The 26,978-nt window shown below is 31.6% G+C and overlaps 2 protein-coding genes across 5 annotated transcripts in view; both read left to right on the top strand.

The window, feature by feature from the left end:
• Nucleotides 1–381: 381 nt before the first annotated feature.
• LOC139996861 (uncharacterized) lies at nt 382–12,090 on the top strand. Of its 4 annotated transcripts, none has more exons than XM_072021370.1 (3): nt 382–596; nt 8,709–8,764; nt 8,854–12,090. In XM_072021370.1, exon 3 carries the CDS (start codon nt 8,855–8,857, stop codon nt 10,733–10,735), a length of 1,881 nt encoding a protein of 626 aa, XP_071877471.1. In that variant the 5' UTR covers nt 382–596; nt 8,709–8,764; nt 8,854; the 3' UTR covers nt 10,736–12,090. The 4 variants fall into 4 exon arrangements, with proteins under 4 accessions (XP_071877471.1, XP_071877469.1, XP_071877472.1 ...); XM_072021368.1 differs by having other exon boundaries at nt 8,848–12,090; XM_072021371.1 differs by lacking the exon at nt 382–596 and adding an exon at nt 8,204–8,310.
• Nucleotides 12,091–16,696: 4,606 nt separating this feature from the next.
• Nucleotides 16,697–26,978, top strand: part of Cap (Cbl-associated protein) — a 491,821-nt gene continuing 481,539 nt past the window's right edge. The window contains exon 1 of the mRNA XM_072021537.1: nt 16,697–17,300. Within this exon, the coding sequence (XP_071877638.1) occupies nt 17,205–17,300 (96 nt within the window). The 5' untranslated portion in view covers nt 16,697–17,204. The remainder of the gene's footprint in view (nt 17,301–26,978) is intronic.

Raw genomic sequence — 26,978 nt, 5'->3', positions numbered from 1 at the left:
CACATAGGAGAATTGTTAGACTGTTGCCATTGTCATACGTTCCCGTGCGAGCGGGTTCTGTGTTAAGTGGATAATCCTGTATTAAACATATGTATATATATGCCCTAACATAATCAGAATAAATTTATTTGTATGGTATTTTTTTTATCGGTCATTTTAGTAATGATTAGCTAGTGTGCATGAAAAAATATGCGCGAAGATTTAAAAGAATAAATTAATTTATTGGATCATACTTTAAGGATTGCGTAGTAGAATTTGATCTGTGAAAGGCACAAATTTCTTATCTCTTGATACTAACAAAGTATGTATGTACATAGTTAACACATACAGACAAACTGGCTATCTGATTTGCCAGGACGTCAAAGCAATGCCACGTTCAGGGCTTTGAAGTTGAGTCAGCATGCGTTCTTGTTGAGGAGGATTACGTTGCATTCAACCGTATAACTTCGTAGAGCGCGTATCTCGAGTCGTTCCTGCGTCTTTTTATTCCTATGTTAAACTGTTATTTTGATCGTTTTCTTTATGTAGATAGTGTCAACAAATAATTAAGTTCAAATTGGATGAATAAAACTAAAATTCTTATAAAATAGTGTTCGGTAAGTAGATAATATTTAATTTTATTCTTTTCTGCATATAAAAGTTCTCTTATTATGAAGTGATTAAAGATGTCTTTATATAACAACTGCTTTTCATGACCTCATTATATAACCTATGTTACAAAATGTTATAAAAAACTAATAAAAGCTAAAAGAACTTTGATGAAAAAAATGTTGATGAATTTTTTTTATACTCAATGTTTTAGTATTAGGAACAAATATATATCTTCAACTGCATATATTTACTCTTATGAACATTTTTTGTTTTATGAATTGGATGTTAAAATAATATTTAAATCGATCGCATCATTATATGTTTAGTTTTTGTCTAATTTTGAAATGAAAATAAAATAGCAAAAAGGGCAATTCTTGATTTCCTGATAAAGCATTATGCGATACGATAAATCATTCCCGGAGTAATTCCTGATATACGATTTGACAAATGTATCTTTATCGGTCAACAGTGCGAATTAACAGAGAGATTATGCTAAATCAGAATCGAAGATCAACTTGCATTATAGTGTAGTCGTGGTTTAATTAGATCAAGCAGTAAACAATCTAAATATTAAATTTCATGACTGATTTCGTGGAATATGTTGGAATTGAAATTTCGGTGCAAATTATACTGATTCGAACGTTCTTTTTGTATGTAGTTGTCGATCATTTTATAATTACATACAATAATGTTTCTCTTAACTTTTGTAGTTAAACTTCACCTTGGGAGATCAGAAATTATTGACTTTCTTTTATATTGTCTAATTCTCAACGAGTGGAATATAAAAATGCAAGTTTTAAGTCTAGGAATATATTGGTTCAAAAGTTATGCGTATGTTAAATCAAGTTATTTACCAATTTTCCAGCTGGACAAATTGTAAATTAGATTAATAAAAAAAAAAGAATTAAATAAATAAAATACTTATAAAATAATAATAAAAATAATTAAATAAAAAAGATGTCAAATCAAGTACTTCTAGCGTAATTTTCACGTTACTTTAGCCTGTTACGTGTCAAAACCTAACCCAATTGTGCATCTGTTTCCAGATGAAATTTTTCCTTTGATTTCATATATGTATTACTTTTGACCTGGTGATTTCTAAAACTAAATAAAATAGACCTAATAAAACTAGATTCCCCCAAGGAAAAGTTCAATCTCATTCTATTCTGTGAATACATTTAATTGTGAATTATTCAATTTATGATACGAACGAAAGATCTGGTATTTTCGACAAATTCAATATTTTAGTTAAATATTTTATTAGTTTGTTATATATACGTGATTTTCTTATATGTAAATAGTGAATTCGCGAAAAAAAATAGAAAAGAACAACATCTTTACAATATAATAAATGCTTTAATTTATAGATTACATGATATATAATAATAACAACATAAAAATAAAAGAAATATAATATATAGAGTCTAGAATAGGTACCTAGAATAGAGACTCTAGAATATAGGTATGTATAGCAGGGAGACTTAATTAAATATGTTATCATTCATTACATATACATATCTATATGTTTATTTCTTTAGAGTAAAATAAAGTTTCTGACATTGTGTTTGATTATTTAAAACCATGTGAGGTTCCATTGAGAGATGAAATTTCTTTCTTTCTGTTGAAAATCTTTTACAACTAAATTGTAAATGGAGACCATAAATGATTATAAATTAATAATTATAGAAAAGATTTTCTTAGTTAATTCGAAACAGTGCTGCCAATCAAATAGCAAATCATATTACATTGTTTTTATTTTACACATATACATAGCTACTCCGCTATAATAAAAGCTTTATATCAGTTTTTGATGATAGTTCACATGTACTGACTGCATCATCATGGCGTGGCACTGTGATCGGTAGCATTGCCTTTAAAATCTAAAGGTTTAGTTAGCAAGAGGATCATGTCATACAATCTCTTTAGATTTTTATAGATTAGCGTAAAAAAGGTTACCAAAACGAATTTAATAAACTACCATAGTATAATAGTATCCAATTTTAGCTGAAACTGTAGAAAGGCTGACTAGACTCCGATTTTTATGATTTTTGGATATGTTGTAAAGCTTAACATTTTAAATAAATTGTTCCTATACACATAAAGATTGAAGCGGGTTAGTTTCCGAGATATTCGCGAGGAACTGTCGGCATCAGACATTGAATTTTGCCTATAGTTGTGGATTGCGGCAGCGCATGCGTCAAATGGTATATACATCGCATAGTACGTATATATATATATATATATATATATGTATAGTACATTTGATACAAATTCACATCATCGATGAATCATGTAATTTACGGAATGTCCAGTTGCACACATTGTAAAGTACAAATTAAATAATAATAATAAAAAAAGTCGATGAGTCACAAAAGTATCCAAAAGCTATAATTAGAGATAGATAGACAGCAAGCGGTATTTGTATTAAATTTATGCAGGAAGTATTACAAATAACAGTTGATATTAGTTTATATTACAACTCAGTTGATATTAAGATATTATTCAACGTGTCATTGTAAGGCTAGCTTTCAGTGTTAAGCTTTAGTATTAGCACAAGTTTATGCAAATGAGCTTTTATTGTAAGAAAACGTAAAGTTCGTACGCTTGGTTTCTGTCACCCTTGGATATGGGGAGACACTTGTGTGCCATAAATCAAACACAATTAAATTCATATGGTGTGTGAGCCAGCGGGCAATGACGTCTTACGTTTGCCTGAAAACGTGAAGCTTCGAACGCTTGCAGCCATTGCTTGGATTCCGTCATCTCTGCTTCTAGGAAGAGATAGCAAAGCCACTTGAGGATGTCGTATACTACGTTCTCTACCTTGCTAGCGCACAGGCTAGCGAGCTTCAACGGTTTTACGGCTGTGACTCCGAATATACTAGGTTACTCCTTGTACAATCGTCAGCGTGGACGAATGTTAAAGCTTTTTTTTCTTTTTTAATTTGTGCTTTACAATTCGTCCAGTTGGACATTTGGTAAATTTGTCTAATTTTATTGCTAAATAACATGTGGATGACTAATCCTACCAAATACCATCTTCCAGTTTATCTATCTATCTCTTTAGCGAGGTCAGTGTCATGCCTTCTTCTTAGTCTTCTATTTATATGGGTTTTGCTTGTTTCAGCAGCCTGCTGGTTTGGATGTGTTGCTATTCTTTCCTTGTATTTTTTTGCGTATCTGCCAATTTCTTCCTTGACCATTAGTATTTTTATGTCTTTAAGTAAATCCTCGTTTCTAACATACCATGGAGCGTTAACTATTGCTCTGAATATTTTCGATCTCTAGTTTCGTATCGTAGCGACTCTAGTTTATTTATGTGGCTCATTGCTGCTGTTCCTCATAATGGTATTTCGTACATCTAAATTGGTTTTATTATCGTTTTATACCCATGCACACGATCGAACTTCTTTACATTAACGAAAAGAGGTCAGCCAATGTAGCAGAGCGCACTGTCATCCTCAATCCGAATGATAACTAAGCAGCAGCTTATCTCCTACAAGTCGTAGAGAGGAAGACTATAATATTCAGACACGTAAACTGCGATTCTCCCGTCTGCAAAGGTCAACAAAATCACAAACGTGTCACGATTGTCTCGACCGCGTGTGTCCATAAAAAATACATCAAATTACAATAAATATTCGATATGTCCTCTGTTTCCTTGTAAACAGAGCCTGACTTTTCTCTTAAAATTTTGCCGTATTGTGTTATCATGTGTACTCAGAAATAAAAGCCGAGGGGATTTAAATCTGGGGACCGAGCAGGCTAAAACACAGGTCCTGTCCCATCGTCCCACCTGTTTCCAAAACAGCTGGTCAAAGGCTCTTACACTGCGTTGGTAGAACGTGATGGTGCATCATCCTGCATGAATCATCTCTTAGTACATGTGGATTTTTACATGCTCAGAAATATTCGTTACATATATTTGTTATGTTTACCAAATGCCCAGCTGGATAAATTGCAAAGTATAAATTAAATAATAAAAAAAATTATGTTTGTTATTTCACACTTATTAAATATTGCCTCATCAGTAAATAATATAGTCACGGGGAAATAGGATTTGCGTTGGATTTTCCAACTCATCCATTTGCAAAAATTTCTGTTTGTGAGAAAATCTTCTATTTTTAACTCCTGAACTTTCTGAAACCTATACGGGTGTAGATTTTCCTTTTTCAATACAGACTATACGTTGCTGTTGCTGATACCTTCTTCAGCAGCAATAATCATCGTACTTAATCTGGAATTTTCTTGAATATGGTGCAGCATTCTATCTCCCACACTGTCGCGCTGAATTCGTCCGTCAGATTTTAACATACCGGTAGCCTGCAATCGCTGGTCTATTTTGCGAGATATCTTTGCGCTGAGCATAGTCCCATTATATTTTTCGCCGTATAAACGTTGCGCTTTTATGCTATTGCCGTCCATCGCACCGTAACAAAAATGCATGTCCGAAAGTTCTCTAAATATATGTAACATTTTGTAATAAATATGGTGACATAAATAATAAACGACGTATAATACTGCTACACTGCATACAACCTGCATAACACACGCACTACGCCCACTGCCACACACAATAAATTTTCTTATTTATATAAAAATAGTCTCTCCAAGATAATATGGTTTGTTCTCTTGATTATTGTAATGAGAGATATTAAAGAATTTCAAGTTAAATCTCAATCTTAATATTACGCAAGGGGAGAATGTTTCTTTCGAACTAAAGTGCGAAGAAAATGTAGTATCGAATACACACTTTATTGTTTGCCATTGTAGGTACATACAGGGTGGAGCAGGGTAATTCTACGTGAAAAATAAGTCATAAATATAGAATAAAATTGTTTCATACGATGCTCCGTTTCTGACTTCTCAGAAACCTCTTTAAGGCCTCGTTAAAAAAAATAAGGTTTAAACATGTTTAATTACGAACTGGTTCTGTACACATATACTGGTTCTGTACATGATATACTTTCAAATTTATTTTTTTCGAAATTCGAGTATTTCGTGAACAAATTTTATTGTACACTTTTGACTTATTTTCAAATATAGTTTAAAACTCTGTCGACTATTGACTCAGAATTAACCAAATTTAAGTATATTTGTTAAATCTTCAAAGTCGATTTTTTCGAAAACGAACCTTAAAATGAAAAAGTATTATACCAAATCTGTTTTTATTTTTGCACGTCGAATCACGCCCTACCCGATTGTACAACGATTATCGCCCCTCCATGTATATGTAATATAGTATATATATTATTGTAGTAAGTTTCTTGAGTTACATCTCAAATAAGGATAATTGTAAAAGTTAAATGTCAATACTATAAATATGCTAAAGAGTGTTAAAATATCTCGATTACTGTTAGAGAATATATGGTTTAAAGCATACGATTATAATTCCTTTTTAATAAATCACTTAGTTCTAGTACAGTATCCAAGCAGGAAAATATTTAGATAGAATAATACTTTTTAAGGGTTCGTGAGTTTTCTGAAGCCGAAAATGGGAGTTGTTCTTCGATTAATCTGTTGATCAGTATTCTAATGGATTTTGATGATACCTTTTTTAAAATTTGAAGGTTTAGGTTATGTTTTATTTTCCAGCCGTTACACCGTTACACCGTGAGATATCCGATTAGGCCCTGATAACACACGGAGCGATAAGCGACAGAGAAAGGTAGGATTTGTTTTGTCCCGTAACGCTTAGCACTCTGTATGATCACGACTTTTCGCAAATTTCTACATTTAAGACCTTTGTCAAATGTTCATAAGCTCGAATTTTCAAAACCGTTCATTGCAGTGGAAAATGACGCTCGTTTTCAGCTTCAGCGATCTAAAATATCATCGGAAATATACGTTCAGATCAACAATTTTCCTGCATAGATACTATACTACATCTAATCACTTTAATGTATTGGGTTCTGATAATTATGTAAAACTTAGTAAATAAAGCAATTTTTTCCAAAAATTACAAATCTCAATTTATAATTTTAACTAATTGTAAGTCGCTAATAACAACCTACATATGTTTTTTATTATTTTTTTTTATATATAGAGGTTGACGCGATTGTAAATAATATCGTTGTCTTATGATTTCTAGTATTGTGGAAAGCTTGGACGACAATTGCGAAGTCTACAAACTAAACAATAAACACACGCACACGACATGTGCAAATTCAATCGTGCGAGCTCCTTGTAGTATAGCCGCAAAATAATAGTTATATCTTCGAATTTTTTGTGAGAAATCATTAAATAGAAATTAATTTGTATTTAAATAGAAGGCACCCCTATACCTTAAAGAAATCTCTCAAAAAATAAAATGATTAAAGTAGATTATATCTAACTGTGCTAATTACGAATAAACATTATAAATGATAAAAATTTTGCAGAACTCGTAAAGGAGATCCGTTCTCCGATTTCCGAATATGTTATACAAATTAATATTTGGACAACTTTTTTTTATACATATAACCGTCCACTCGCTTAGTTTTTGAGATACAAGATACAATGTATCTCTGTCTATAGTTGTGCATTTATGGCAGCGTATGCGTCTAACAACCAATACTCGGGCATATGCCGCCTGAAGTTGCCCAAAATGTTGATTTATATCACATATTGCGTCAGTGTTAATTGTTGGGCGCATACGCTGTACAAGAAGCTTTACAACATATTTAAAAATTCATGAAATTGGAAGGGACAGAATGATTCCACAAGTTCGTCCTATACTGTTGAAGAATAGAAATACTCGTCTGTGATATTAGTGTATCACCTGGGTAATCCTCAAAATGTCGGATACGAAAATGCATTCAGTGTCATATCTACTTTGTACCTCGTCGATAATAATGGTGAGCGGTAATCAAAATAAAATTCCCGTCATCGATAATGGTTATGGATAACAAAATAATTCCTGTTATCGATAACGGTTATCGGTAACACAAAAAGAATTCGCGTCATCGATAACGGCTATCGGTAACAAAAAAAGAATTCACGTCATCGATAGTAGTTATCGGTAACCATTAAAATAAAATTTTCGTCATTGATAACGATTTTTCGTAACCAACAAAAAGATTTATCATCAATAATCATTTATAATGATTATTCGTAACCAAAATCATTTAAACACAGATATTAATTCTTATATTATAATTTTTTAATTTTGAGGTATAACAGTTATAGTTTGAGCTTTGTGGTGTATACTTTGGATTATTCTAATGTTGACGGCATACTTTTCATTTAAAGTTTAATAAAACAGCGATGAAAAGTCGTACATTAAGTTTTAAGAGGTCGTTGTAAAGAGAAGGAAGGTAAATATTTGATCTTCAAGTACATAGTGGTTTCAATCATAAAAAAAATGTTGCAATGCCCATAAAGGCGTTTGAATTTGTAAAATTTTCGAAAAGAAAAAGTATCTTCATTTTCCTTTCCAGTTATATAAGGTAAAAACAACTGTTGTAGTAAAGTTTTTTAACGAAGCTGTAACAGTTTAAATGTCGATAATTTTTCATTGAAAATTTAATGATCCTTTAATTTCGTACGACAATTCATATATATATATATATTCATATTTATTCATATAATTCATATTTTGCCTTTCATTCGATAATCACTGACAGTTTATATCCAAGAATATTAAATTATCGCTTAATTTATTATCGGTACTGAATAGTTGTTATAATGTTCGTGTATAATGAAGAGAAAAAATTAAGAAGATAAAAAGAATGCGAGAAGGTAATCTATAATGGTTTAGATACGAGGCATAAAAATATCTATATATTCGATACTTAACACTTTACCGACCGCTAGCGATTCAACAGCATATGCACGTCCGATCGGCATCTCAGGCGCAGATTCTCCCTGGCGCCAGCTCTCTTCCGGTTTAGACTCTCCAATACCATTCTTTTTGTTCATCGCGAACAGTACGTTTTTTAAATTGGTATAAAACTGTGAGAGCTTAGAAAACAACGCAACTGATGCAACTGAGCAAGGTACCTTAGTACCAAATAACAAATTACTGCTCAAATAATGAGAAAGATTGTCGGCGACAAAAAGCCGATTAATAGGCCATCGGTCGGTAAAGTGTTAATATCACTTTAGATTCTGATCTAACAATTGTGTTATACTTGCAGACGTTTTAAACATCCGAAGAAGGAAAACAACGCGGTGGATAATATTATTTAGAAGGGTAAGAATGATTCTTCTTTAATTGTTTATGTTAAACATTGTAATTTTATAAAGTATTTTTTTTATCGATATCCAAATGTGAAGTAACAGAATGAGTGACGCTGCGATGCAAGAGTTGGAAGAATTCCATTTATTGACTATCGGTCAACCCAATTGTACCAGATGTATTGAAGAAGAGGAGCTAGATATCGCGTACTTAAACGAATACCAGGAGCAAGCGCATAATATATGCAAATTATTAGAGCAAAAAAGAAACTCAATTATCACGCTCGATGCTCCAAGTGGATTTGGTAAAACGTCTCTTCTGTGTACTTTCGTTGTAAACTACCAGAGACCAGTAAAGGTTATTGTATTCCGGAAAGACCAGGCAAGTGAAATTTCGTTGAAGAGAATAGAGACGTACACGTTTGTATCTTTTTATATGCATCATTTCAATCTACCATATCAACGAGCAATTCAAATGTTTCAAAAGTCCAGTGAAGATGAGATTGAAGAACTTTATAAGTTAATCTTGTACTCTAAACAATTTGTCGCTGAAGACACATCCGTTCTTATTTTAGACACGTACACTATACCCTCACCGGCTATGTTGCTTCTATTATATATACTGTCCCTTAAACATAAGCTGCACTTAATTTTTGCTGGGGATGCTATGCAATTAAGTTCTATCAATACATCTGTATTTCATAAGGAAAGTAATTATTATATTATTCAGATATTGAAGGACTTGACAATAAATAATTTAAATGAAAACATGCGAATACATGATACCGTGTTTAGAAACAATGTAGCATATTTTTATGAACTTCTGCAGCAAGTACAACCTGCTGGGACCGTTCCGTTGAATTACAAGCTACGTTACCATCTATACACTATGTTTCGATCGAAATATTTCACTGAGGAACGTTTTGATACTATTTACATTGCTCAAACTCATCGTAACATTACAAGACGTTTATATCGCTTTATTGATTATCTGAAGTCGAAAAGCATAACGTATTATGAAGCACCATTTCGTTGTGGACTCCATAGTACCAAGTTCACTCATGATAGTCGTAAAAATAAACATTTTCCCACCTTGCTGATAGTAAAAGGATACAAATATATATACATTAATGAAGAAGGTTTCCATCATGTTGTTGTCTTGGAGGATATACTGCTTAAAAACAACGAAATTGTGAATTTGAAAATCCGTTTTTTAAAAGATAGAAATCGCGTTGAAACAATTGGACGGGTTAAGCTTAATTATTATCAGATTTTACCAGATTATCGTAATTGGTTATTCAAAAACGGTGTGATAAATAATAGAAATGATATATGGCAATTTCCTTTACGTCCATATACGCTGACATATCATGCTACTCTAGGACGAACGATCGACGAAGCGAAAATAGAGCTTAGTGCCGAGTGTACATACGCTAATTTCTTATACATTGGTCTTTGTTCCGTACGCCACGATTTCGATATTCATAAAATTCACGATGAACGAGATCTGGCAGGATATTTGATGACGCAGTATATGGAAACTCTTTCATTAAAGAAAGACGATAAAAAATACTATTATCGTTGTCAGTTGGATAAACATGAAATTTATGACTGTATTATTAATAATAAAAACAGCGAACGTCTAGATGATATCGAATGGACGACTACGAATGATATACGTAACTTTGAGAAGAACCGCAATAGCTTTATCCGCATTGAACGTAGTGAATATGAAAAGTCCAACAAAAAAGTTGATACACCATTCATGCAAATTACAAAATTTATCAAAGAAAATCCAAACGTGATACTTAATACAATTAAAAAGGCACCTGCTGACGATTTTGACAAGTATTGCAATAAGGAAAAGAAAAAGAAGAAGAAACAGCAACAAGAAAATCAAGAGGACAAAAAATCATATGCATTATGTTACTTACTTGATGAATACAATCAGTGGGTTGTTAAAAAAGAAAAGTATTTGCCAGAATAAGTCTGTGTGCGAATACTAAAGAAAATTCATAATTTTATATTTTATTTTGATACATTTTCGTAAGAGTCTCTATACATATATGGTTTAAGCGGTTGAAAATTAATGTTACTGAAAGTATAATTACTACATTACAGATTTTTATATATTTATGGAAAATTGAACCCATTTGCATCCAAGCGCGGATTAATCCACGCGCTGCGACTGTCTCCTATCACTAAGCGCGGATTATTACGCGATTTGCGACTGTCTTCTATGTAAAAAAATGTATGTAAAAAAGATGTCGTTTTATTAACAACTATGCATAGCTTAGAATTTGCTGAAACAGAGAAAACAAACCGATATACCGGACAAAAATGTGTAAAACCAACAATAGTAATTGATTATAATCAGAATAAGGGTGGAGTTGATGTTGGCGATCAAATGTTAAGTAAATTTCATACTATGCGAAGATGTAAAAAAGCCTATATGAAAATATTTTTTTACCTCATAGACCTGTTGTTATTAAACAGTTATGTAATTTTTAAAAATCATAAGAAGGATCGAGCTTTTCATATTTTTAAACAACAATTAGCCGGAGAAATTATTGGCGAATATTTACTAAATATAAAAGTAAGCGAGGCATCTAATGATTCCATAACGCGATATACTGGCAGGCATTTTCCTATTCGGATACAGTCGTCAGTTGAACGCCGCTGATGCCTTCAAATGGCCCTTTAAGTAGGGCCATGATGCAAATGGGTTATAGATGCAAGAATGAATTATGTGTAAGATTCCAGTTCTGTGTCTGTGTTCTTAAAAATTTAAATTTACATAAACATCCGCAATTTAATAATTATGTTAAGCCTTCAAATTGGTGCTTCTTGGGTTACATTCATAACATGTTATAGAATTAAATTTATCTTTTGTTATATGCCTCTTTATACCTTTGTTGTAATTAATTCATATATTCTGTAAAAAAGCAAAAAAACGAAAGGCCACTTAACCACCCACCTACAAGACACTCGTCACATACGCGCAAATTTACCTCGAGTTACTGCTACGCCCGACCGAAAAGGCTGTCGAGTGCAAAGGATTAAAAATTGAGAAACCTTAAGACTTATTTGACTTAACTTGTAACCTCTTTGTATTATTTTTTACTTAGGACTTATTTGACTTAACTTGTAACCTCTTTGTATTATTTTTTTACAAAGTGCAATTTAAGGGATGGTAAGAGAGATCTAAAAAGCATCAAAACGAAAAATAGTAAAAAGAACTGTCCTAATATACAGTAGCAGACAAAAGAGTAAGACGAAATGGAATAAATAAATAATTGATTTACTTTCTATAAAAAATATAAATACAGTGTTCTACTTTTGGTATTACCTGATTAGACATTTGTTTATATACTTACAAAAAAATTTCATTTTGATATTTTGTTAAGTTATAAAAAAGTAACAAAATCTGTATAATATTTCGTCGGTCAAAAGTTTAAGACTACACAAAAAATATTAATTTTTGGTAAGAAAATATAAACAATTTTTGTATAAATTCAATATTTTGTCCAATATCCGTTATTTCTTATCACTTCGGTACATCTTCTTGGCATAACATCTATTAATTTATTACATTGATCTACCGTAATATTACTCCAAGCTGTTTCAATTGTAAAGTTCATAAAAATTTTTTGGTTTATAACCTTGTACTGTCTTTTTTATAATGCTGCACAAATTCTCGATTGGATTAATGTCTGGTGATTGCAACGGCCACGGCAACACGGTAATATTTTCTTCTTCAAAAAACTGTTTCACAACCCGAGCCGTGTGCTTCGGGTCACGATCATTTTGAAAAATAAAATCATCACTCATATTGTTGCGTGTAAAAGGCAACATTGTGTTCTTCAGTATGTCCATATATTGAAAACGGCCTATAATTCTGAGGTGGTTGTTGGTGAAGGTGCCCACAAGAAATACTCTTGATGTTCAACAAAAAAGGTTTATTAAACTATTAACAGTCAACAATTTACGATCAACGATTAACGATTAACTATCAAGAGTTAATAATCACGTATCTCGAATTGTATTTGCTTCGCTATAACGCTAAACCGTTCGCACTTCGCAGCTCGGGGCAGAATGAATCTTTTGTTCGAAACCAAACGAATTCTTTTCTTTGTTACCCCTCCATATTCCCACTACGCACGCGTTTATTAGATGTCTGCGACGGTTGCCGCGTATGCATTCTTCCGAATATTCGGCGAAAGAACCATAGGGATATCGATGGTACAAAATAAAAAAAGAAAGAATTTATTTCTAACACTTTATTTACGCTAATGACATTTTACTTCCGAACTCCAGCCGTGACTTTCCAAGACTGAAGCTCTTACAACTTGACTTTCGATCGGATTCGATTCTTTTCCTTTGTCACCCCTCAATATCCCCACTATCCACGCGTTTCTTAGGCGTCCGCGACCGTTGCCACGCACGCCTCCTTCTCGAACATTCGGCGGGAGGACCATTGGGATATTGATGGCTCATTAGGCACTTCGCTTCGGCGATATACATTGTCGCCGAATGCCGCCACATCTTTATACCTGTCATCAGCCCATCGTTTTTGAAGTGTGCCAGTAGTGACAACCGCCTCGAGAGGAACACGCCCACATCATAACGTTTTCACCACCATGTTTGTATTTTCGTCCAGTCGCGGAGATACGCAATCGCTTGATGTAGCGCGTCAACGGGAGTCGTAAATTCCCGTTACGATTGCACGAATCGACACCACGAGCAGGGCGTTCCCCTTATTTCTTTTGGGATAATAGGGGTGATTGGTTTTTAATATAACTGGAATCCATAGTTATATAATATATATATATATATATTTACACTAGCCTACAATAATTATTGCGTCGACGGAAATTGTTTGACTTCGTCGTGTCGGAAAGCACAGTAATTGATTAATCCGAAAATTGATCGATTTGATGGATAGAACGCCGAGAACTTGACTTTGATATGTATCGATGTTCGTTGAATTCGCGATTTTATCCGTTAGAGTTTAAGTTGTATGCGGTAGGATTTCTGAAGAAAGATTAACTGCCCTAAGATAAAATTCTTGTCCTCTCGGGGAGACGACCCCCTCCGCGCTCGGATCACGCCGCAGCTCGCGCCGATCATCACGTATGCCGACTTCTTTGTGAAATTAAAGAACGGATCGAATCGACGTTTCTGGAACTCGCGGTCGGGCGGCAACCATGCGCTCGTCGATACATTGTATGCCCCGCCGGGAAGATGAGACGATTCGTGTATGACGCTAGAGGACCGCGAGAGACGGTTAGAAACACGATCCATATCAAGCTTCGCGACGTAACAATGTTTAAGAGTTCTTAAAACGCATTGTGTTTTCAAACTTTCGCCAATTCGACGTCTAACATACCGTATCCCGTCAGAAGAGACGCGATTGAATTTCAATTCGTCTGAAAACAATACCTTTTGCCAATATTCACATGTCCAATGCTTATGAACTTCAGCAAATGCAAGTCGTCTTTTTCGACTCCTAGAACTCAGCAGTGGTTTCTTTCGGGGTTTTCGTCCTCTTAAGTTGAGGTCTTCTAATCCTCTCCTAACAGTTTTAGCACTATTTTGTGTATCGTTTTTATAGTTTATCTCCGCAGCAATATTTGCACTACGAAAACGATCCTTTTCGCTCAATAGATAAATCCGGCGATCCATTTTCGGCGTTGTGTTTCCGTGGTCCTTCGTTTTTCGGTTGATCCCAATACATGTGTGCCTTTAAAAATTTATATCAAACTTGCTTACTAGCCGTTTCTGACTTATTCATTATATTTGCTATTTCGGTGGAGGTTTTACTTTGCTTTCGCAGCCTTACGATTTGTTCCTTTTCGTTTTCAAGGAAATTCTTTGATTTACCCATAGTCTGTTCCTACCTAAATGAATTTTAAGCAATAAAACTATACTAAACAATGATTTTGATATTCTAGAATCAAAATGTTCAAAAACTCCCGTTTTACACAGATCGTCTTAACTAATGCCCACTGTTTACAAGTGCTAAACGGTGACTAATTGTTGTAACTCCTACATTGTTTATATTTAACAGCTGACGGTCTGAGGTTACGAAGGTCAAGCTATGTTATTCCAAAGAGACAAACCGAATAGAAAAACAATATGCGTATAAGATGTTTGTAATCCGGTTTACAAATCATCGTCTTAAACTTTTGTCAGCTACTGAAGAGTTACAATAAATATATATTTGATACTTTTGTCATAATTGTTTATTATATTCTTGTATTTCATAATTTTGTGAAATATGTTAAAAAATCTTTTTTTTAACATTTAAAAAAATATCATTTACCTATTATATATGTAAATTTAATACACAAACAAAGTAAAATATATCTGAAATGTTATTACAAGAAAAAGATTTTCATTGATAATTGTTTTCATTCAGAATTATATTTTTTCATTAGTACTGTATTGTAAGTAATGAAAGGATAAACATAGTTTTTTGGCATTTTATAAAATATATTGAATTAATATTGTTCTTTTTTTATATAACTTTTTATTTTATTTCAATTTTTATTATTAGCAGAACCTTTATATATATCAAAAATCAACAGTCGACCTTTTTATCTTATTTTAGTTAAAGGTTATGTTTTAGTATTAAAGCGAAAGTAAATAATTTAATATGCAAGTATTGTTCAAGTGCGAATTAGTCTTGAGGATACTTATAAGTAAAATAATATCGTTTAATAATTTATAATTTAAGTTGATCCTACAAGCTGATGACAAAGGATTGAAAGACTTTAAATAATGTATAAGATTTTTTTACAAATTCTACAAAATATTTTGATGATTATAAATTGTTAAACAAAGTGTCAAATTTTAATTAAAAGGATGAAGATGGAAGATTATATCAGTTTACATTGTCTCTTACTGATGGTTGTTTAGAAACCTGTAGCATTGATTTTGTAATTGTCAATTTAGAGGTACGAAATTAATTGATTTTCAAGAACGACATAAATATTCCAAAAATAATGATAAATGAAGAGTACAGGAGAAGAACGCGATAAGTAATGTCTTTCATTTTCTACACGCAGTTTTAAGGTTCAATCCTCATTGTCAAACAATCCCAAAGTTGTTACCAAAAATGTCTGCTATTTGATTTTAAAGTTAAACGCGTTTTTCTATCTTTTTTATAATTTTAAAGTTATGTATTACAGTTTTGGCTCGTATAATAAATAATAAGCAACTGGTTTCTGACTCGAAATAAACAGTTCGCTATCCCCTCTTCTTTATTGAGCATGAGTAAGAGGTCTGCGAAAGCCAGAAGCCATCAATTTTTGTGATCGAATGAACAATAACATCGTTTAGTAGAAGGTGAATAGAATATGTATAATGTCTTCTCACTCTAGCATTAGCGATTCCGAAATGTTATATGCTCCTCGGCCAATCACTTTTTGATTCACCGCTATCTCCAACCTGTCGGTCGTTCTGCACGTTCTTTCTTATTGCGTTCGAAAACAAAGTCAAGCCGAGTAGCATATATGTTGCTTATTTCAAGGTTGTACTTGTTATAATATTAAAATATTACTTTTTTATAGTTATATCTTTGGTTTATAAAATATATCCTCGTTGGAAAGACACATATCTTTATATCTAAGAGATTCATCCGATTTTTAAATAAGTTTTTATTATAAAGTGATATTAAAATAAAAATATTGCTGAAAATATATTTATTAAGTTTTTCTCTTGTGACCTCTAAATAATACGACCGAATAGTAATGTGTCTCCTCTATATGTATAATATTAGCTACAAGTGGTTCATCCGAATTGTAAGTTAAGAAATGTTGATCGTAGCTGTAGGAGAGGGCACGCGTGTTTGCCGGGTGGCTTGAGTTTCATAGGATGGCAAGTAAGGGTGGCGCGCCGACGATTATAGGGAGGGGGAATGCGCCGTCACGTCAGTATTCCGCGAACCATCGACGAGTGCAGTTCGTGTCTTTGTTCGTTCCAATTTTCTTGTCATCAGTGACTATATATTCGTGTTCGTAATTTGATAACCGAGAACATCGTGAGTCATTAAATTTATCCTCTGTTTTATCAATAACACTAATAATTTGTATAATTCATCGTCCATGAACTTTTCGTCCGTAACCTTTTCGTCGTTCGTTCGTTGAAAGATGATGCATGGTCGGTAATGTCGCTGATTAAGGAGTACTGACTACCATTCGAGTAAACGTTGATAATAAATGATAGCAAGCAAATTTCGCGAGGCGTTATTCGAGAAATGTGAGCGTTGACAAGACGAATTACGCGCGATCAACGATTTTGCGCCGCGGAGCGCGAACTACGACCTCGTTGGTCAACTCGAGACGAGTAAAACGAGACGGCGTGGCGTCTGTATCAGCAAACAGCGTAGCTGCGTCTCGCGTTCGGATTGAAACGCGAGTGAGTGGTTGTTGGAAAGTGATAAGAGAGGCGGGATGAGTGCAAGAGAAGTCACCCTTGTTGGAGGCTCTCCGTGGGGATTTCGTATGCATGGTGGGCATGACCTGCATCAACCCCTTCGTATCTCTAGGGTAAGTCTATTCATCGACCGTTTCACTAACGCCGATTAATGATCTTTTGATTTTGACGTAATTTAACCGTGAATATCGACCATTTAATATATATACTACAGTTAGATTTATTTGTCTTGCGTTTATCACGCGTATACTTACATATATCGTTTGACGTTGGTTCTACGTTGTTCAATGTCACGCGTACTTTAGCATCGTTTGCTCGGACATAGATGCGTTAACTCAGGCCCGTGGCGACAAACCTTTGTAGTGTTGTCATTGATAACTATTCAGATCCAGTCGCGTTATATCACGGTATGAATAAACTGTAAAGTTTGTAAAGTACTGTGGTATTTGATTTAATGTTACGTTTTTTGAGGAATGTTATAATTAATATATTACAATATATATATAACGACATAATTTTCAGTACTGCGTAGATGTGTACCTATGTAATAGACTAATTATTATTGTTAGGTTATTCTTAATATATCCATTATTATTTTAATTCGAGTAAATTATTATTGCATTATACATATAGGAATATTTCTGTGTATTGCGTCTTAATTTGACCTGAAGCTATACATTTTTAATTACTACTAAATTATTAATTTAACACTTTTGACACTTTCAGTTTTGTCACTTATCAAACATTTTCTAAGTACAATGAACTTTGATTTTATGAAAGATAATTTGATAAATTAATTTTTTTTAGAGTACATTTAGAGAAAATAATTTTTCTTTAGATTTCTTGACTTCTTCTATTTTCATAAATCTGGAAAATCTGAAAAAGGTTGTGCTTAAATTGAAGCTAATTCTGATTTGAGAATCAGAAAAGTTATGACAAGATTAAAGCTAATTAGAGCTAAAGCTGTTTAAAATAATAAACAATAAAGAGATTGTAAATGTCTACTGAAATATTTTATATAAGCGGGCATGAAACATTTTTATATTTTTATTTCAAATTTATTTCAAATTTATTTGAAAATACTGTGATTCTCAGTCTTTCTCGCTTCGCGTATCCTCTGGAGATTTGTGTGAAAATGACGTACCCCGTAAATAGATGAATAAAGCTATAGTATATAAAATATAACAGTGAGAATAAAATGAAATATACATACGTATATAGACATTAAATTTTGTACACCTAAATTACTGAAACTCATGAACTGAAAACAATGCGTGGGTATTAAAAGTAGTTTATACGTAAATATTCAGACACTCTAGTCCATTTGTAATAACAATATGTATATTTTACCGAAGCATATAAATTAATAATGAATTAATAATTATAAGCAATATTTATCATTTTATACAATTATCAGATTATAACGTTAAATTACCTATTAAGAGAACATAGAAATATGTGATATATATTATTATTTATTATATGTACTACTACATGTTCTTACTGTTTAAATATCATTAATTGTATTAACATAGGAAGTTTTTATATTGGTTTAGACCCTTTTTAATCTGACTTGTAATTCAAAAATTGAAAAGTCTGAAGATGAAGAGTTTGTCAAGCAACAAACTACTTCTGTGAAGTTCGGCAATTACAAAAGCCAGCTTTATTATCGGTTATAATATATTATTATTTGTAGCTCTGATGACTATAAAGTATAAATAATAATTGCAGTTTGATTCATCCGTAATTCTATAATTAAAATACATTTTTATACATGTATTACATAAAACTTCAGTAAAGTGTTAAAATTTAGATAATTTAAAGTTCGAGACGTATTTCAAAATCTTTTCGGCCCGAAAAATGTTGGCATGCAACTTGAATGTACCTTGTTATAAATATCGAGCCATCGATGTTTTGAACGTTGCCAGTAAATTGATACTTGGCACGGACAAATAAAACGCATCGATTTCAAAACCACGCCATGTTCGTTACACATATAGTCCGAATTATCGAAGTTTGGTTAAGATGTAATACTGGACGACGATATCTTTGTATCACGTGGTCATTCTAAAATCGCTTACGAATCTAGTAATTTATATCAGTAGCTTGTGTTAACCTTTTGTTTAGTTTATTAAATTTTTTCTTCATATTTTGTAGAACGAATAAGAAAATAAATTTATCTATTTATCTATAAACTCTGATATAAAATATAATGCATGAGAATTAAATATAAGAAAAAAGATCAAATAATTATTCCAAATAAAGCAACAGTTCAATTTATTTGAAAATAAACTTGTTTGCAAATAAATTACAAAATCTTACTTGAGAAATAAATTATTATCAATACCACCTAATGACAAAATCCGCAATCACTTAGTTGTTAACCCAATAGTTTAAATAATATACTCGAAGAGCATACAATATCACACTATTACATCGCAGTATTATATTATTTTCAGCAAATACTAATTCTAAAGAGGATCACATTGAAACAAAATACCTGTTATATTAGAGATAAATCGTTTTAAAACACTAGAGATCTGCTACTAGTCATATTAATTTATGTACTAAATATTAAAAATTTTATATTTTGTTTATGATCGAAACTTTACTTTCTGTTTCGAAATATTGCATTCATTAAAAACATCGTAATAATTTAACAACATAAACATTTTAATAAGTTTAATTAATATTTGCAGAATTAACTTTTGGCATAGTATTATAATTTACACAAACAATAATTATTAGAAAACAAGCTTATACAATTACAATATCAAAAATTTTATATTTTGTTTATGACCGAAACTTTACTTTCTGTTTCAAAATATTGCATTCATTAAAAACATCGTAATAATTTAACAACATAAACATTTTAATAAGTTTAATTAATATTTGCAAAATTAAGTTTTGGCATAGTATTATAATTTACACAAACAATAATTATTAGAAAATAAGCTTATACAATTACAATATTAAAAATGAAAATTAAAACGAGTAATCTATAACCTAGCAAATAATTTTATTTTCCTACAACGAACTTGTTATTTAACTTATTATCGAAATGACCTATTGGGTAAACGAGGTTCTACTGTATTATGATTTATTCAGTCTATTTAAATATCTTTACATGATATTAAATTTTGAGATTTAGGTCATGAGATTAGAGATTGTCTAACAATAGATAGATACACGAGCAGAATTATAATTGTAAATTATCTTATTACTAAGGATATTTAGGGTGAAATTCTGATTATGAGATTCTTTTCAAAAGTTGATTTCACATTCGATATTAGTGCAATATTTTTAAATAAAAGATCTAAATTATTTTTTTGTAGAAAATTATTTATTTTGAATTATTTTTTTAGCACTGTATCATATCGTATTTTATATCTGAGTGTAAGTGTTTGTTATAGTAATAACACTATTATCGTATATTAAAAATTAAAGAATTGCAGTAAATTCTAATACATAATATTTAAAAGTATTGAGACCTTAAGTCGATTGATAATCAAATAATAGATAAGATGAGGTAAAACAGGAAAGTAAGATTACATTTACATAAAGAGTTAAGGTTAAATGTAAAAAGAAGACGAGTTAAAGGTAAAGAAATATAGGAACAGACGTTAACAATATGAGGTGTAAAATCAGTAAAATAATGAATGAATAACAGGAGACAAAATCGGAGATAGACCAAAATTTGAAAAGAAGGAAAGGGACGGACCCTCGTTAGAGGCGATCAAAGATAAAAAGAGTTCTAACGATAGAGAACTGCCTGAAATATGGAAAGCCGTAACTGAAGGAGACGTAGAGGAAGACTTCAAGGAGACAGATTAGTGAGGAAGAAGGGGGGGAACAGTGTAGATAATAATAAACAGAATGGGAAGTTTTAGGACAGAGATCATCCAAGGAGGAGAAAGGTTACAAAGGAGATAAAGAATGCAATAAGTAATTTTACCCGGAGGATAAAATCCATATAGAATAAATGGGAAAAGAAGGAGAAGAGTTGTGCAAAAAACTGGAAGGAAGTGAGAGAAAAGAGAGGGAGGGAGCAAGTACAGGAGTGGAGAAAACAATTAACACTAGAACTCTACCACATCAATCGAATTGACTGGTTTTACAAATTTATTTTCAAATTCCTACTTCGTGTTATATCTTTTTCCGCAAACGAATTTCGCAACGATAACGAAAAGAATAATATAATGAATTTTATTTTGTTTTTAATGTATTCAAACTAAAAATAATTATGTATCAAGGCTACTTATACCAACACCAGTCAAAATGACTGGCACTTGTTAAAGTGTAAAAGAGTCCTGCAATCTTGTTTATCGAACCCCAATTAATCAGTTTCTTCGTTTCGTACAACTTGCCACGCGTTTTTTAAATTTTTACTGCGTATCATTCGATATGATGATATAAGTTATCAGGAAAATTCTGGATCGATCGCTAGATCGCTAGATGACAACGCTAGAAATACCACACCAGTCAAAACGACTGGTTCTACAATTTTATAAATGTGTCGGTCCTCGTTTATGGATCATAGTCCCAGATGGGTTAATAATACCAAAAATGTACTACATAACATGGAATTCCTTCTGTAAGAAAGTAATAAATCAATAAATATAAAAATATTCTATTGTTACGTATTTTTTAAAGATCAGTCATTTTCACTGGTTTTGGTAGAAATAGCTTCGTGTTAACTATCGGTAGTTCTACTGTTAATAATAGAAGTCTTGGAGAAGGTGAATAAAAATTTCGAAGATGTAAAATCGACGATTGATACATCTGTTAGATCTTTTTGTTTAAAAATAAAAATTAATTGATATTTAACCGTGACCGGTCAAATGATCGTTCTTTGAAACAACTTATATTTCTTAATATAGAACGAAGATAATAACGAATTTGATAATGAAAGAATGTAGTTTCTTCTATTTAGAAATAAATAACGTACATTTTATTCTTTTTCACCCCCTTTTTTTACAAGTTATAGGCTTCTGGATAGCACATTTTCCACATTCTTTATATTTCTTTATATTTTATATTTTATTCTTTATATTTTAGGTAGATTTTGTTAGTCTTATTATTTTTGAAATATCTTGTATGTTTTCCGTTCACGTGAACTTGTACTTACATTTGTACTGGTTCCGCTGCATCTTCTTTGCCCAGCTGTTGCTCTTTTTGATATTCGGTGGCAAGTTTTTCTCTCAATTGAAAGAAAAGTTCTTGCCTCGAAATTCCTTCTGCCGTGGTTTCTTTATGTAAAATCCATGCATTTATCCTGGCTAAGTGTAGTATATTTTACAATGTATTTTCTGGTCATTTGGTCGGTCACATCTACACCGAATTTCCTGTTATTATACAATTTGTATAATTTATGTATTTTTATAATGCTATTGTATAATGTAATTGTCTTTGGTATACGGGCATCATTTTTTCCCATTTATACGTATCTATGCATTGAACTAAATATCAGTACTTTTTTATGTGGTTTAGTTTTGTAAATTGTTAAAGTACAATTATTTGAACGGTATAATTTTGTTGAGAAGCGTGTTATATCGTTCTTTGTCTGTTTTGCCAATTTTGGTAGCTTCTATCTATTTACGCGAATTGTTCTAACAACCGTGATTCTTTTTGCTAAAAGTTTAGTCGCGTTCCCAAGTGAAACTGAAGATTCTGTCCCTTCATCTTTTCCCAATTATGAAAAGCCGTTTATAATATATTTGCTATTTATATCTGTAGCGGCACGTGAATGAACGAAAGATTTGAATCGGCAGAAACTCATATTATTGTGCCTTGGAATACCAACGTTGTTTTGGTTTGCTAGGTTCAAAGGTAAACGAACTCCGGACAAAATATTATCGTCGTTATTTGTAATTGACAACCGGAGTTACATTTGAACTTTTTATAATAACACCAGTCGATACAAGTAGACGAATTTTTTTTAGATTGCTCTTTGGGACAACCATTAAGGTATTATATACCGTTGAGTGAGTCATCGATACACAAATTTCGAGCGAGCGACGATTACGACCGGCATACACTATCTCTGTACTTGTACATGTATTAATTTTAATATAACAGACAATTACGAATTCATCACTCGTCTCTTTATGAAACAAACCAACACGTTTAACATACACCTCATATCGGACGCTAACTTATCCGGTTTATTATATAAAAGGAGAGAAAAGGAAGGGAACTACAAGCAGTGGGGCTACGACAGGAGTTAAAGGAGAGTGGGGTTAGGTTAGAATAATGAAATAGACTAGCAGGAAGAAAAATAAACATAGAGGAAGAAATATGGATTATCTGGACAATGTATAGCAATAGAGAGATGGGAAGGATAACAAAAAGGTAAAGCAGAAGTTGGAATAGTTGGAAAGTAGAAATAGGAGAAGAAGGAAACTTATAAAGTGGAGAAGAGGGGAACATCAGTGATCAATGAAGTGATGACAGTCACAGCAGGTCACAACTGACAGAATTAGAGTTTTATTTAGGAAATAGAGTAGAATTCGATTACTAACCATTAATCATAGTGATAAGATTAGAAGGTAAAAAGATAGAAGAAGAGAAAGTATAATGGAACTTAGAAACCATAAACAGGTATAAAATTGCAACAAACTTCAAAATATTGAAAGAGGAGGGAGAAGTATTTAGTACAAGAAGTGGAAAATCTAAAAACATCAGTGAAGGAGACTATAGATAGGAGAAGAATAACAACGAAATAAAAGAAGATAAGTCATAAATACTGGTAGGGTAGGTAATGCAGCAAAGAGGAAAGGAAAGTGAGTAGGTCTACAAGGAAATGAATGTTCTAAATAACGTTGCTTTGTACGATGTTGAACTACTATTAAGGTACAATAGAGGTATAATGAATACTAGTTTCAGGTAGTTATCTGAATGTTAACTATTAAACTATCAAGTCGTGACTAAACTGCTGCTTAACATTTTTGTTTCGCATTAAGGCACGTCTTCGTAATTTGTAATATATTACGTCTATAATTTGCGGTTCAAATACATTAGACGTATTAGCTTGTTGAATATATACAAATATATATGTTCGATTTAAATGTATACTTCATTACTTCTCTCACTAAATCTACGGACACAAATTTTTCACAGGAAAATTATTTGATTTTATAAACGAATTTAGTAGAATATGTAGATTCATAATATTTATTATATATTTCATTAAATTTCTTCTATCAAGTCAAACAAATTTCATGTGAAAAATTTCTGAACGCTTTCAATAATAGCACATACTCTGCCAAACATAACTATTAAGATAGTTGCTAATATTTAATACAAATACTTTTTTATTGTTAATACGAATAACTTTATAGTTTAGGTCGATAAGTATGTATTGTAGATTATTGTAATTTGATCTTAGTACTTCCACCGAGTATTCAGATGAATTGTGGTTAATTTGGTGAAATGGTGAGTAAAATATTGTTAAAGAATATATACTACTTTATCGGTTATAAATAGTGTTAACACACATGTTTTAGTAGAACTTGAATGTTTTTTACTGTCCTTATTTTCTAGTTATTTTATTGAGTTGTCAACTAAGTGATTGCGGATTTTGTCATTACCATCTAATCACCTAGTTGCCAAGCCAATACTATGAATCTGTTATTTTATTCGTATTATACATTCAATATAAAATACTATATAAAGAGATATTTTTTAGAGTTTTCGCAATAAATGTAACAAATAGGCAACCTAATATTTTCCGGTAATGCATATACATATTGTGTATTAAGATTAAAATGAACAAATGTGCCTGAATGGTAGATGGACCAGTTAGAAGACATATCATATTTTTATTCTGCTAGGTATCATCAGTTAGTTCATTTCATTTGTTATATTCAATCTAAAATATATATTTAATTTAAATTCTTATTTTAAAAAGTTATATCTAATTAACATATGATATTAAATACATTTTTTAAACTTTTTATAAACATTTCATAAGAATTAGGTATTTATATAATATAAACATTATATTTGTGTATAATTTATACATACATCATAGTTCACACTCGATTGTTGGATATAATCAATATTAGTTTTACATAAATTAATAGTTTTAATTAGTTTTACACAAATTATGTATAAGTAGTTATACATAAATTAATAAATGTATGGAAAAACCGAATAGAATGAAAGTTTTAAAAAATGACGCAACAAAACGCGATAAATTCGCATATATTTGAGAATCGTACTGTGAACGGTTTCTTGTATTTCTTTCCTTATGGTAGATTATTCTAAGAATCGTTAAAAGCAGCTTTCCTTGAGTTTTAGGAATTCTGTAAGCATATCTTCCAAAGAATGACTATCGATTTCTTTTGACCTTGTACAACTTGTTTCGTTTAGTGATTCCTGTTCTCTCTTCAGCAACATTCTCCTGTGCATAAATAAATATGTAGATATTTTGCAATCTTTTAATTGAGGACTTATTTGAAATACTGGCGTATCTCGTTTTCGTTTATACAATTGTCATATTTATGAAAAGCTACTAAAATACTAAACAAATTACATTTTTCACATAGAATAAAATAATATCGAAAACAGCGATTTTTTATTTATAATAAAAAATGATAAAGTTTAAAGAAATGGTTTTGAACGCCCTCCTTCCGAATGGCGGGTTTCTTCATTACATTACAATATTGAAAGTAACTACATTTAACCAATATCTCATTAAACGCATATTTAAATAGATATACAGCGATAAAAATAAATATAAGAGTTTCTTAAAATATTTATGGAACAAAAACAAATATGAGGAAAAGATTATGTTTGTAGCTTAATTCAATGCTAAATTATATCAATAATGGAAACAATATTTACAAACTTATATTTGTATATCAAAATTTAATTTTCAATGTTATTTTAGCAGCATTGCTTTTATCCAAAAACGATAACTAGTTTTTTTGCAGGCAAAATTTCACCTATTTTTATTTTGCACGAAAAGTATTCATTGAAGTCCTTGCATTTATTCAAAGTACAAAATCCTTCAAAAAATACAAATTTATCTAAAAGTAATCAGATGAAAAATAATAAAAATTCTGTGTTCACTTTTCTTGAAAGTTAAAATTTCTTTAAAAATTTATTTTTTTGTAACTTGCAATATATCAAATGGGAAAAGAACGTTTCTCGAGATATACCATTTTTCTGTTTAACTTTTTTGTATCTAAGTGAGCTATTGTAGTACAATTATCATAGGTAATTTAGTGGCATATATAGTATATATGTAAATGTACAGATATTTGTATATGTATGTAGATTATAGAAATGCGATAAGCAGAAAACAGGTATACATACCTCGAAAAACATCCGTAATCTGAGGAGTCCCGCAATTTTATTTTATTATTTTTCATTTATTTCAATATCCATTTTATATTGTTTTATACACTAAAATATTGTGATATTTATATGAGAGACATATATTCAAGTATCTTAAATATATTGCATATAAATTTATAAGATTTATAAATCAAAGATATAAAATTATAAATTAATTGAGGGCTACAATAGTTTTGCAACATCGTAAATAGAAAATGATAATCTCCTTTATTTTTTTTTTTGTACGTGGAGAAATCCTCATGGATACTCCGCCGCTGCGGCAGCAGCAGAGCAGTGTCGGACTCTTACCGACTAAAACTCCACGATGGTCTGCCTACGCGTGTGACAGGAATGCCTCGGGACGTCTTGCGAATGACTGCCGGTGTACTCTCCGCGTTCTCTTGATAATGAGCCGATCCTATAAGTTTCCTAACTGATTAATCTGATGC

Source organism: Bombus fervidus, chromosome 19, assembly GCF_041682495.2.
Source record: "Bombus fervidus isolate BK054 chromosome 19, iyBomFerv1, whole genome shotgun sequence".
Classification (NCBI taxonomy): Eukaryota; Metazoa; Arthropoda; class Insecta; order Hymenoptera; family Apidae; genus Bombus; species Bombus fervidus.
The sequence above is the reverse complement of the archived record's forward strand: the minus strand, read 5'-3'. Positions and strand labels throughout refer to the sequence as shown.

Coding starts and splice junctions, on each gene's coding strand:
- LOC139996861 (XM_072021370.1), top strand. CDS start 8,855: ATGAGTGACGCTGCGATGCAAGAGTTGGAAGAATTCCATTTATTGACT.